The sequence below is a fragment of the Eschrichtius robustus genome, chromosome 9, assembly GCF_028021215.1.
Source record: "Eschrichtius robustus isolate mEscRob2 chromosome 9, mEscRob2.pri, whole genome shotgun sequence".
Lineage (NCBI taxonomy): Eukaryota > Metazoa > Chordata > Mammalia > Artiodactyla > Eschrichtiidae > Eschrichtius > Eschrichtius robustus.
Genome location: NC_090832.1, coordinates 72679060 through 72693728, shown reverse-complemented (window position 1 = coordinate 72693728; position 14669 = coordinate 72679060). Strand labels below are relative to the sequence as shown.

Sequence of the window (14669 nt, the reverse complement as noted above, 5' to 3'; positions counted from 1 at the left end):
TAAGTAAAATTGAAGCTGTGCCATGTGCACAGCTTATTCTAAAACAGAATATGGAGTCCTCATCAAAATAGGATGTACTTTCTCTGTAAGTGATAATCTGTTTAATGTGTGTACTTCTTGTGTTTCAGAATCAGCTATGTTTGTGCTTAGAATGAATGGCCCATGGATAGTCAAAAAGACAAACGGGGGCGGGGTGTCGTTATAAATTAGCAGGTTTGCAGATAAAAAAATAGACAAAAGCACACTCAAATAATAACCAAAATAGTTTATATTATAACTTAAAATTCTTTCACATAAAAAAGAACAAACTATAATTAATGCTTTCTACCCTCTTAGGAAAAGGACATTAAAAATTCTGGACATTAATTGCATTCCTTTAATTTCCATGTTTCACATTTGCTACCTATAATTTCACTAAGATTTATTTCAACTGTCCTTTATAAAGCATTTCACTTTGTAATGATTATTTTAGAACTGCACTTGCTGGCATGTAGTTATTGAGCACTTGGAATGTGCTGGTCCAAACTGAGATGTGCTATAAATGGAAAACTTGCCAGATTTTGGGGACTTAGTATGAAAAAAAGAATGTAAGAACCCAATTTTTATATTGTTATTTTAGATATATTACATAAATTACCAAAATTAACTTCATTTGTTTCTTTTTATCTTTTTAAGTGTGGCTACTAGAAAATTTAAAATTACATGTGGCTCACACAATCCTTCTACTGGACAGCACTGGGCCAGAACATTTGAAAACAAAGTAGCTACAGCTTTAACTTACCAGTTATCTTGTATGCCCACTATCTGCTTTTGGAAATGAAATTGTAAAATAAAAGAATAATCTGGCTACCTTTATGCATGCTTTTAATTTTTTTCTAGTGAACATATATTTACTTTTTAAATGAAGTGAAAATGCTATATTCTGTTTATAACCTTAAAGTTACAAAAAAGGGACTGACATTTAAGACATGTAGCATGAAAGATTAAAACAGTGAATAAATCAAATTCCCCTATTACTTGTGAAATATATTCTGCACTTTTATATCAGGTGCAAAATGAGGCACCTAGAGGTAGGAGTGGAAATCTGGGAGAACACGAGAGTTCACTCCCTGTCTACTTGTACAGAAGTTACAACTCTCATCAAAGTGATCACGGAAGCGCCACTACTCTGGTGACTGTCCGAGCCTCTGTGCTCACATTCCTCCCTGTGTGTCTGTGGGAAAAAGGAGCTGTCCTTCTGGCCAGGAATTAAGAATACACACTTAGTCAATGATGGCAAAGTATTTGCAGCTTAGTTTTCTTTGCATATCTAGCGTGTAAGTGAGACCTTTTGCAATAAATCTCACTAGTTCTAATCACCTGACAAAAAGGGACTTGTCCATAAATTATTTAAAATGTGACTGGTTAATGATTTTCAGTAAAATACAGCATTAATGCTGCTCTTTTTTTTTCTAATTGGTAAAGGGTGATTTATTTTGAAATGTTGCTTTTGTGTCCTGGCAACATACTGTAACACTTTTTTCAAAAGCCTCCTGACAGAGATCCCATCCACCGTCCATCTTCAGGCCTTTCTGTGAGGTCACGTGACATGTGAGTTTCTAGTAATACTCTGGTGCGTTCACTTCTTCTGCCAAAGCAACTGGCATGACCACCCCCTGCCGGTGCAGCTCCCGGAGAACATCCAAAATCGAGTCTAACTCCGTGCGGAACTTGTCCAGCTCACGATTCTTCAGCTGTGCAAGTCTTTTCCATTTCTCAATTTCTTTGTTTTGCTCGGTTTCTACTACTTGGTGTGTCTGCTGTATTATCTGCAAATTAAAAAATGCCGCATTACTTTAGAGTTCATAGTGTGGGTGAAGAACCTCTAATAGCCTCAAAGAGCTCAAGTGGGACAATGCTGACGATGGTAAACCTGTGACCTATATATCAGAGGGGAGGGAGGCAGAGGGAGGGGAGAGTTACCTAACGGGCCCCGCTGGGTAAATAAACAGGCTTGCAAGTGAAGAGTAAGTGGGAATTTTAATATCTAATTCTGATAGGGAGTTATGGAGTTTAAAGTCTTTTTCTTTGAAGCCATGGTGGGGGGAGGGGGGAAAGGGTACCATTTAAAGCATCTAATACCTTGGAATGAATCCAAACATCCCCAAAATGCTGTTTCTGTTTTTTGTTAAGAATTTTTTTTTTAATTTAATTTAATTTTTGGCTGCATTGGGTCTTCGTTGCTGCACGCGGGCTTGGTCTAGTTGCGGCATGTGGGCTCAGTAGTTGTGGCTTGCGGGCTCGAGAGCACAAGCTCAGTAGTTGTGGCGCACGGGCTTAGTTGCTCCATGGCATGTGGGGTCTTCCTGGACCAGGGCTCGAACCCACGTCCCCTGAATTGGCAGGTGGATTCTTAACCACTGCACCACCAGGGAAGTCCCTATAATGCTGTTCCTAAGAGCAGTACTTGGGATGCAATCAAGACAGTTTTAATGCAACACATGTCATTAATGAACCATACATTGTAGCAGCAGGAATTATATAAGATAAAAGCACATACATCTATCATGTGCCAGGCTTGGCTTTAAGCATTTTACATATGTTAACATTTAATCTTGCCAACACACTAGGACATATCCTACATATTCACCCCCATTTAACAGCTAGGGAAAGAGAGGCACAAATAAACAAAAAATTAATCTGCCCTAGATTCACACAGAACCCGTTGCAGGCAGAGTCACAATTCACACCCAGGCAGGGTGGCCCCAGAGTCCCTGCTCTTAACTGCCACACTAGACTGCCTTGCTTATGTGGGTCAATTTTTTTCAACTGTGAAATGAGTGTACCTTGTCCAGTAACTTATAATACTGTTCTTATAATTTCAAAATACCTCATCATAAGGGAATCAGTCACAGGCACTTCAAACCACAGAAAGCTAGACATACAAAAACTAGTTAGGGCAACAAAGCCAATAATGTTGCCAAACGTTACACCCGCTGAACCTCTGCAGTAAAATTTTTATTTATAATTCTGCCTGGCTACAGAGTAACTTCGTAATTCTAAAATAAAAGAATTTCAGAAATACTGTATAAACACGTGCTTGAGTTAAGCGGAATACAAAATGCTGTATGAATTTTCAATTCTAAGTTTTAAACATTATATTTTGAAAATTTTGGATGTCTATTATGTACTGAAATTTGGCATTTAACCATAACTAACATAACATTGTATAAGTTTAAAGTATACAGTGTAGTGATGTGACACACGTAAAGACTGTGAAATGACTACCACAGTAAGTATAGTTAACATCTGTCACCTCACGTAAGTTTCAAAATCTTGTACTGGAAGTTTTAACCTTCTGACCACCTTCCCCCAATTCCCCCGCACCCTGCCTCTGGCAACTGCCAATCTGATCTTTGTTTCAGTGTGTTTGGGGTTGTTTAGAGTACACATGTAAGATTACATAGAATCTGTATTTCTCTGTCTGACTTAGCATAAAGGCCCTCAAGGTCCATCCATGTTGTTGCAAGTGGCAGGGTTTCTTTTTTTTTTTTTTTATGGCTGAATACCATTCCATTGTATGTATATATATCACATTTTCTTTACCCATTCACCCACTGATGGACACTTAACATTATTTCCATGTCTTGGCTGATGTAAATAATGCTTCAATGAGCACTGGCTGCACCAATTTACAGTCTCACCAACAGTGCACATGGGTTCCTTTTTCTCCACATCCTCATCAATACTTGTTACTTTTGTGTTTTTGATAATAGCCATTCTTTTTGATATAGCTCACTGTGGGTTTGACTTGAATTTCCCTAATGATTAGTGATATTGAACACCTTTTGATGTAGCTGTTGGCCATTTTTTAATATCTTCTTTGTAATAATGTCTATTCAGGTCCTTTACCCATTTTTAAATTTTTTTTTTTTTTTTTTTTTTTTTTTTTGCTCTTGAGTTGTGTGAGTCCCTTGAATATTTTGGATATTAGCTCCTTATCAGATGTGTGGTTTCCAAATATTTTCTCCCACTTCATAGGTTGCCTTTTCATCATGTTGATTATTTCTTTGGTTGTGCAGGTTTTCTTAGTTTGATGTAGTCCCATTTGTTTATTGTTTATTTCACTGCTTGTGTTTCAGGTGTCATATCCAAAAAGGATCTATGCCAAGACATGTCAGGGAATGTTCCCCCTATATTTTATTCTAGGAATTTTATGGTTTCTGGTCTTACATTTAAGTCTCTAATCCATTTAGAATTAATTTTTGTGTGTGGTGTAAGGTAAGGGTCTAGTTTCAGTCTTTTGCATGTGAATATCAAATTTTCCCACAACCATTTAAAGAAGAAACTGTCTTTTGTCCAAAGAGTATTCTTGGCTCCCTTATCAAATATGTACACATGGATTTATTTCCGGGTTCTTGATTTGATTCCATTGGTCTGTGTGTCTATTTTTAATGCCAGGACCATACTGTTTTGATTACTACAGCTATGTATTTGTATAATATAGTTTGAAATTAGGAAATGAGATGCTGCCAGCTTTGTTCTTCTTTCTTAGGATTGCTTTGGCTATTTGTGGTCTTTTGTGGTTCCATACAAATTTCAGATTGTTTTTTCTATTACTGTAAAAAATGCCATTGGAATCTTGACAGGGATTGTTGTGAATCTGTAGATGGCTTTGGACATTTTAACAGTATCAATTCTTCTAATCCATGAACGTTGAATACCTTTCTATTTGTGTCTTCTTCAATTTCTTTTATCAATGTCTTATAGTTATCAGTGTACAGATCTTTTATCTCCTTAGATAAATTTATTTCCAAGATTTTATTGTTTTTGATATTACTGTAAATAGAATTGTTTTATTTTTCGGATAATTTGTTGTTAGTATATAGAAACATTACTGATTTTTGTATACTGGTTTTGGTATCCTGCAGATTTACTGAATTTGTTGACCAGCGGTTTTTAGGCAGAGTCTTTAGGATTTTCTATATATAAAATAATGTCATTCACAGAGACAATTTTATTTCACCCTTTCCAATTCTGATGCCTTTATTTTTCTTGACTGATTCCTCTGGCTAAGGCTTCTAGTACTATGCTGAATAAAAGTGGTGAGAGTGAGCATTCTTTTCTTGTTCCTGATCTTAGCACAAAAGCTTCCAGCCTCTCACCACTGAGTATGATGTGAGCTGTGGTCTTGTTATCTATGGCCTTTATTATGTTGAGGTACATTCATTTTATACCTAATTTGTTAAGACTTTTTTTTTTTTTTATCATGAATGAGTGTTTAAATATTGTCATATGTTCTTTCTACACTGATTGAGATGATCATATGATTTTTATCTTTCATTCAGTTAATGTGGTGTATCACATTTATTGATTTGCATATGCTAAACCATCCTTACATCCCAGGAATGAATCTCACTTGATCATGGTGTATGATCCTTTTAATGTGCTGTTGAATTTGGCTTGCTAATTATTTTTTTAAAACAAGGAATATATGCCTTTTTGGAAATAATTATGTCCAGATACGGTCATCTTCTATACATTGACAGTGGTAATATTGGTAGTATAAGTATGCCTTGGTGTAGGTGGGTCATGAAGGCTTCCCCTCATATTCATTATAATAGAACTCAGCTGAGAGCAGCTTCCAAATAGAAAGGAAAAACACAGGTTTAAAAGGTCCCTTTCACAAGTGCTACAAGCATTAAATTTGTTCTGTAATTTCAATTCTGAAAAAAACCCACAAAACCAAAAAACATTACCCTGTAGCTTCTTACAAGCATCTGTACTGTTAATCTATGAAATAAGTCTCCACTAGAAGATGCAAAGGTTTCACTATATGTGCTGCTACAGCAGCCTTTTGACTTCACTGTTCCTTTTTTATTTTTTTAACTTTATTGGAGTATAGCTGATTTACAATGTTGTGTTAGTTTCAGGTGTACAGCAAAGTGATTCATTTATATATTTATATATTCTTTTTTTTTTTTCAGATTCTTTTCCCATATAGGTTATTACAGAATATTGAGTAGAGTTCCCTGTGCTATACAGTAGGTCCTTGTTGTTATCTATTTTATATATAGTAGTGTGTATATGTTAATCCCAAACTCCTAATTTATCCCTCCTCAACACATTTCCCCTTTGGTAACCATAAGTTTGTTTTTTGAAATCTGTGAGTCTGCTTCTGTTTTGTAAGTTCATTTGTATCATTTTTTTTAAAAAATTAGATTCCACATGAGTGATATATGATATTTGTCTTTGCGTGACTCATTTCACTTAGTCTGATAATCTCTAGGTCCATCCATGTTGCTACAAATGGTATTATTTTGTTCTTTTTTATGGCTAAGTAATATTCCACTACATATATATATGTACCATGACTTCTTTATCCATTCCACTGTCAATGGAGATTAAGGTTGCTTCCATGTCTTGGCTATTGTAAATAGTGCTGCTATGAACGCTGGGCTGCATGTATCTTTTCGAATTACAGTTTCCTCTGGATATATGCCCAGCAGTGGGATTGCTGGGTCATATGATAACTCTATTTTTAGTTTTTTAAGGAACCTCCATACTGTTCTCCAGAGTGATTGTACCAATTTACATTCCCACCAACAGTGTAGGAGGGTCCTGTCCCCTTTTCTTCACATCCTCTCCAGCATTTATTGTTCATAGACTTTTTGATGATGGCCTTTCTGACTGGTGTGAGGTGATACCTCATTGTAGTTTTGATTGGCATTTCTCATGTTGAGCATCTTTTCATGTGCTTTTTGGCCATCTGTATGTCTTCTTTGTCTATTTACATCTTCTGTCCATTTTTTTTTTATTGGGTTGTTGGTGTTTTTTTTGATAGAGCTGCATAACCTGTTTGTATATTTTGGAGATTAATCCCTTGCCGGTCACTTCGTTTGCAAATATTTTCTCCCATTCTGTGGGTTGTCTTTTTGTTTTGTTTATGGTTTCCTTGGCTGTGCAAAAGCTTTTAAGTTTAATTAGGTCCTTTTTTTTTACGTTTGTTTTTATTTCCATTATTCTAGGAGACAGATTCAAAAAGGCATTGCTGCAATTCATGTCACAGAGAGTTCTGCCTATGTTTTCCTCTAAGAGGTTTATAGTATCTGGTCTTACATTTAGGTCTTTAATTCATTTTGAGTTTACTTTTGTATATGGTGTTAGAGAATGTTCTAATTTCATTCTTTTGCATGTAGCTGTCCGGTTTTCCCAGCACCGCTTATTGAAGAAACTTTCTTTTCTCCATTGTATATTCTTGCCTCCATTGTCATAGATTAATTGACCACATGTGTGTGGGTTTATTTCTGGGCTTTCCATCCTGTTCCATTGATCTATGTCTGTTTTTGTGCCAATACCACATTGTTTTGATGACTGTAGCTTTGTTGTATAGTCGGAAGTCAGGGAGCATGATTCCTCTACTAGCTCTGTTCTTCTTTCTCAAGATTGTTTTGGCTATTTGAGGCCTTTTGTGTTTCCGTACAAATTTTAAAAGTTTTCTTTCTAGTTCTGTGAAAAACGCATTTTGATAATGCGTTTATTTGACAGGGATTGCAATGAATCTGTAGATTACCTTGGGTAGTACAGTTATTTTGACAGTATTGATTCTTCCAATCCAAGAACATGGTATATCTTTCCAGCTGGTTGTATCATCTTCAATTTCTTTCATCAGCATCTTATAGTTTTCAGAGTACAGGTCTTTTGTCTCCTTAGGTAGGTTTCTTCCTATGTATTTTATTCTTTTTGATGTGATGGTAAATTTGATTGTTTCCTTAATTTCTCTTTCTGATCTTTCATTGTTAGTGTATAGGAATGCAAGAGATTTCTGTGTATTAATTTTGTATCCTGCAACTTTACCAAATTCATTGATTAGTTCTAGTAGTTTTCTGGTAGCATCTTTAGGATTTTGTCTGTATAGTATCATGTCATCTGCAAACAGTGACAGTTTTACTTCTTCTTTTCCAATTTGTATTCCTTTTATTTCTTTTTCTTCTCTGATTGCCATGGCTAGGACTTCCAAAACTATTTGAATAACAGTGGTGAGAGTGGACATCCTCATCTTGTTCCTGATCTTAGAGGGAATGCTTTCAGATTTTCACTATTGAGAATGATATTAGCTGTGGCCTTCATTATGCTGAGGTAAGTTCCCTCTATGCCCATTTTCTGGAGAGTTCTTATCATAAATGGGTGCTGAATTTTGTCAAAACCTTTTTCTGCATCTATTGAGATAATCATATGGTTTTTATTCTTCACTTTGTTAATGTGGTGTATCACACTGATTGATTTGAGGATATTGAAGAATACCTGCATCCCTGGGATAAATCCCACTTGATCATGGTGTATGATCCTTTTAATGCATTGTGGGATTCAGTTTGCTAGTATTTTGTTGAGGATTTTTGCATCTATGTTCATCAGTGATATTGGACCTGTAATTTTCTTTTTTTGTGGTATCAGGGTGATGGTGGCCTCAAAGAATGAGCTTGGGAGTGTTCCTTCCTCTGTACGTTTTTGGAAGTTTCAGAAGGCTGGGTGTTAACTCTTCTCCAAATGTTTAATAGAATTCGCCTGTGAAGCCATCTGGTCCTGGACTTTTGTTTGTTGGAAGTTTTTTGTGTTTTTGGTTTTTTGCTATGGAAGAGTTCTGAAGAGAAAATTAAACCTTTAAGGTACAATAAAATGGATAATTTGGCCCATTAATATACCATTAATATTGACAGGAAGGAATCAGTATTCTAAAAATACACAGAACTCTTACAAATCAGAAAGAAAAAGACCCAAGAGAAAAATGTCGAAGGACACAAATCAGCAAGTTAGAGAAAAAAATGAACTGTCCACAAATGTGACAATTTTCTACTTCACTATTAATCAAAGAACTGCAAATTGAAATAGGACAATATTTTCATCTATCAGATTAACAAATTTTAAGGAAAGATAATACCACTTAATATAAGCAAAAGGATATGAGAAATAATCCTATACATTATATTGGTTTTTAAAGGACAAAATGGCATACACAGCAAACATCTTAAAAATGTATTGACTCTTTATCCCAGCAATTCAACTTCTAGGAATTGATCCTAAGGGGAAGGTCACACAACTGTGTAAAGATTTAAGTGAAAGTGTGTGATCAAAGCATGGTTTACAACTATAATTTTTTTTAATGAATGAGAATAATACATTCCAAAAAGAAATTAGATAAATTATGTACATCCATACAATGTGCAATCATTTAAAACCAAAGTCTAGTTTTTCTTTTCTTTTTTTAAAAAATTTTTATTTTGTATTGGAGTATAGTTGATTAACAATGTTGTGTTAGTTTCAGGTATACAGCAAAGTGATTCAGTTATACATATACATGAATCTATTCTTTTTCAAATTCTTTTCCCATTTAGGTTATTACAGAATATCGAGCAGAGTTCCCTGTGCTATACAGTTGGTCCTTGTTGGTTATCCATTTTAGACATAGCAGTGTGTACATGTCAATTCCAAACTCCCAATTTTTGAAAGTTTTTAAATCACTGTTTCAGTACTTGTGATTGGTCTGTTCATATTTTCTATTTTTTCTGGTTCAGTCTTGGAAGCTTGTGCCTTTCTAAGAATTTGTCCATTTCTTCTAGGTTGTCCATTTTATTGGCATACAGTTGTTTGCAGTAGTCTCTTATGATCCTTCGTATTTCTGTGGTATCCACTGTAACTTCTCCTTTTCATTTCTTATTTTATTGATTTTATTCATTTGAGCCCTCTCCCTTTTTTTCTTGATGAGTCTGGCTAAAGGTTTATCAATTTTGTTTACCTTTTCAAAGAACCAGCTTTTAGTTTCGTTGATCTTTTCTATTGTTCTCTTCATCTCTATTTCATTTATTTCTGTTCTGATCTTTACGATTTCTTTCCTTTGGGATTTGTTCTTCTCTAGTTGCTTTAGGGATAAGGTTAGGTTGTATATTTGACATTTTTCTTGTTTCCTGAGGTAAGACTGTATTGCTATAAACTTCCCTCTTAGAACTGCTTTTGTTGCATCCCATAGGTTTTGGATCATTGTGCTTTCGTTTTCATTTGTCTCTATTTTTTGGTTTTCTCTTTGACTTCTTCAGTGATCCACTGGTTGTTTAGTAACATATTGTTTAGCCTCCACATGTCTGTTGTTTTTCACAATTTTTCCCTGTAATTGATTTCTAATCTCATAGCATTGTGGTTGGAAAAGATGCTTGGTATGACTTCAGTTTTCTTAAATTTACCAAGGCTTGATTTATGACCCAAGATGTGATCTATCCTGGAGAATGTTCCACGTGCACTTGAGAAGAAAGTATATTCTGCTGCTTACTGATGGAATGTTAATAATGTAAATATCAATTAAGTCCTTCTGGTCTAATGTGTCATTTAAGGCCTGTGTTTCCGTATTGATAGTCTGTCTGGATGATTTGTCCATTGATGAAAAGTGAGGTGTTAAAGTCCCCCACTATTATTGTGTTATTGTCGATTTCCCTTTTTATGGTTGTTAGCCTTATATGTTGAGGTGCTCCTATGTTGGGTGCATATATATTTACAATTGTTATATCTTCTTCTTGGATTGATCCCTGGATCATTATGTAGTGTCCTTTTTGTCTCTGCTAAGTCTTTATTTTAAAGTCTATTCTGTCTCATATAAGTATTGCTACTTCAGCTTTCTTTTGATGTCCATGTGCATGGAATACTTTTTCCATCCCCTCACTTTCAGTCTGTATGAGTCCCTACATCTGAAGTGGGTCTTCTGTAGACAGCATATATATGGGTCTTGATTTTGTATCCATTCAGCCAGTCTATGTCTTTTGGTTGGAGCATTTAATCCATTTATATTTAAGGTAATTATTAATATGTATATTCTTATTACCATTTTGTTAATTGTTTTGGATTTGTTTTTGTAGGCCTTTTTTCTTCCCTTCCTCTTTTGTTCTCTTCTCTTGTGATTTGATGACTATCTTTAGTGTTGTCTTTGGATTGCTTTTCCTTTTTGTGTGTGTATCTACTGTAGACTTTTGGTTTGCAGTTACTATGAGGTTTTGATATAGCAGTCTACATATATACAAGACTGTGTTAAGTTGCTGGTCTCTTAATTGCAAATACATTTCTAATATCCTGAATTTGTACTCTCCTCTTCTCACAACTGCTGGTTCTGATATCATATTTGTGTGTGGATGATTTCCTACCTTTACTTATATTTGCCTTTACTGGTGAGCTTTCCCATTTGTAATTTTCTTGTTTCTGGTCGGGGCCTTTTCTTTTCTGCCTAGATAAGTTCCTTTAGTATTTGTTGTAAAGCTGGTTTGGTGGTGCTGAATTCTCTTAGCTTTTGCTTGTCTGTAAAGCTTTTGATTTCTCCGCTGACTCTAAATGAGAGCCCTACTGGGTAGAGTATTCTTGGTTGTAGGTTTCTCCCTTTCATCACTTTAAATATATGGTGCCACTCCCTTGTGGCCTGCAGAGTTTCTGCTGAAAAAATCAGCTGATAACCTTATGGGAGTTCCCCTGTATGTCATTTGTTGCTTTTCCCTTGTTGCTTTTAATACTTTTTCTTTGTCTTTAATTTTTGTCAGTTTGATTAATATGTGTCTTGGTGTGTTCCTCCTCGGGTTTATCCTGCACGGGACTCTACTGTACTTCCTGGACTTGAGTGTTTCCTTTCTCATGTTAGGGAAGTTTTTGGCTATAATCTCTTCGAATATTTTCTCAGGCCCTTTCTCTCTCTCCTCCTTCTGAGACCCCTATAATGCAAATGTTGGTGTGTTTAATGTTGTGCCAGAGGTCTCTGACACTATCCCCATTTCTTTTCATTCTTCTTTCTTTATTCTGTTCCACAGCAGTGATTTCCACCATCCTGTCTTCCAGCTCACTTATTTGTTCTTCTCCCTCATTTATTCTGCTATTGATTCCTACTAGTGTATTTTTCATTTCACTTATTGTACTGTTCATCTCTGTTTGTTCTTTAAATCTTCTAGCTCTTTGTTAAACATTTCTTGTATCTTCTCGGTCTGTGCCACCATTCTTTTTCTGAGATCTTGGATCATGTTTACTATCATTACTCTGAATTCTTTTTCAGGTAGATTGCCTATCTCCACTTCACTTAGTTGTTCTTGTGAGTTAACTTGTTCCTTTGTCTGGAACATATTTCTCTGTCATCTCATTTTGTGTAACTTTGTGTTTATGGTCTCCTTTCCGCAGGTTGCAGGATCGTAGTTCTTCTTGCTTTGGGTGTCTGCCCCTGGTGGGTGAGGCTGGTCCAGGGGCTTGTGCAGGCTTCCTGGTGGGAGGGACTGGTGACTGCCTACTTGTGGGTGGAGCTCAATCTTGTCCCTCTGGTGGGCAGGGCCACGTCAAGTTGTTCGTTTAGAGGTGGCTGTGAGCTCAGTATGGCTTTAGGCAGCCTGTCTGCTGATGGGTGGGGCTAAGCTCCTATCTGCTGTTTTTTTGGCCTGAGGTATTTCAGCACTGGAGCCTGCAGGCTGTTGGGTGTTGGCTAGGGCCAGGAATTGGTGCCAAAATGGCAACCCCCGGGATAGCTCATGCTGATCAGTGTTCCTGGGGCCTCTGCCACCAGTGTCCTTGCCCCCCAATGAGCCACAGCCAACCCCCGCCTCCCCAGGAGACCCTACAAGACCCGCAAGTAGGTCTAGCCCAGGATCCTATGGAGTTACTGCTTTGTGCTGGGAAAACTTGTGTGCACCCTCCAAGAGTGGAGTCTGTTTCCCCCAGTCCTGTGGAGCTCCTGCAGTCACGTCCCGCTGGCCTTCAAAGCCAAATGCTCTGGGGGTTCCTCCTCCCAATGCCAGACCCTCAGGCTTGGGAGACTGACGTGGGGCTCAGAACTCTCACTCCTGTGGGAGAACCTCTGTGATAATAATGATCTTCCAGTTTGTGGGTTATCCACTTGGTATGTATGGGATTTTATTATGTCATGAAAGTGCCCCTCCTACTGTCTCATTGTGGCTTCTTCTTTGTCTTTGAATGTAAAAACATCTTTATGATAAGTTCCAGTCTTTTTTGTTGATGGTTGTTCAGCAGTTAGTTACGATTTTGGTGTTTTCGTGAGAGGAAGTGAGCTCAAGTCCTTCTACTCTGCCATCTTCTCCAGAATTGAGGGGCTGTCTTTAGATTGGATGCTTGCTGCCTCTTTCCTCAGTGCATGCTGGCCATTATCCCCTTGATATGGGGTGCGCATGCACGGCCCCCCTTGTGTGCTTCTTGGACAGTGGGGGCAGCACTTGGTGCCTGCTCAGGGGTCTCCTGGGGCAGCTGCAGCCCATGCACTCCTGGGACAGTGGGTAGCACTTGGTGCCTGCTCAGGGGTCTCCTAGGGGTGGCTGCAGCCTGTGCACTCCCAGGACGGGGGGAAGTGCTTGGTGCCTGCTTGCAGGTCTCTTTTTTTTTTTTTTTTGAGAATTGTTGCATCTATATTCATCAGGGAAATTGGTCTATTGTTTTATTTTCTTGTAGTGTCCTTATCTGGCTTTGTTATCAGGGTAATGCTGGCCTGTAAAATAAGTTTGAGAGTATTCCTTCCTCTTCTACTTTTTGGAAGTTTGAGAAGGACTGACATTAATTCTTTAAAAATTTGATAGAATTTACCAGTGAAGCCATCTGTTCCCGGAATTTTCTTTGTTGGGAGAATTTTGACTACTGATTCAATCTCCTTACTAGCATGCTCTTTTCAGGATTTTCTATTTCTTAATGATTCAGTCTTGATAGACTGTATGTTTCTAGCAATTTATCAATTTCCTCTAAGTTGTTCAGTTTGTCGGCATTTAATTTTTATAGTAGTTTCCTATGATCTGTTGTACTTCTGTGGTATTATTTGTAATGTCCCCTCTTTCATTTATAATTTTGAGTTCTCTCCCTTTTTCTTTCCTCAGTCTAGCTAAAGGTTTGTCCATTTTGTTTATCTTTTAAAACAACCAACTCTTTGTTTTGTTAATCTTTTCTATTTGTTCTTTATTTCTGCTCTAATCTTTACTTCCTTCCTTCTTTTAACTTTGGGCTTAGTTTGTTCTTTTTCTAGTCCCTTGAGGTATAAAGTTGTTAGGTTTTAAAATTTGATACTTTTTTTCTTGAAACATGCATTTATCACTATAACCTTCCCTCTTAGAAATGCTTTTGCTGCACTGCATTAGTTCTGGTATGTTGTGTTTCACGTTTCATTTATCTCAAGATACTATTTTTTTTTCCTTTCAATTTCTTCTCTGGTCCATTGTTTATTTAGGAATGTGTTGTTTAGTTTCTATGTATATGTCACATTTCCAGTTTTCCTCCTGTTGATATTTAGTTTCACATCATTTAGGTCAGAAAAGTTACTTGCTATGATTTCAGTCTTCTTAAGTTTACCAAGACTTGTTTTGTGGCCTAACATGTGATCTATCCTAGAAAATGTTCTGTGTGCTTGATAAGAATGTATATTCTGCTGTTGTTGGAGGGGGGGAGGTATTGTATATATCTGTTAGATCCATTTTTTCTATAGTATCACTCAAACCCTGCTGTTTCCTTATTGATTTTCTGGATGAAATAGCCATTGTTGAGAGTGGGATATTAAAGTCCCCAACTATTACTGTATTGCTGTTTGTTTCTCCTTTTAGTTCTGTTAGTGTGTGTTTTATATATTTAGGTGCTCTGATGTAGGATGCATAAATATTTACATGTTATATCTTACTGATGGATTGAGCCCT

At 36.7% G+C, this 14669-nt stretch overlaps 1 protein-coding gene across 4 annotated transcripts in view; it reads right to left on the bottom strand.

Moving 5' to 3' along the window:
* Positions 1 to 250: 250 nt before the first annotated feature.
* Positions 251 to 14669, bottom strand: part of CEP162 (centrosomal protein 162) — a 92314-nt gene continuing 77895 nt past the window's right edge. For all 4 annotated transcript variants that reach the window (XM_068551528.1, XM_068551530.1, XM_068551529.1 and 1 more), the window contains one exon: positions 251 to 1808. In XM_068551528.1, the coding sequence (XP_068407629.1) occupies positions 1599 to 1808 (210 nt within the window). In that variant the 3' untranslated portion in view covers positions 251 to 1598. The remainder of the gene's footprint in view (positions 1809 to 14669) is intronic.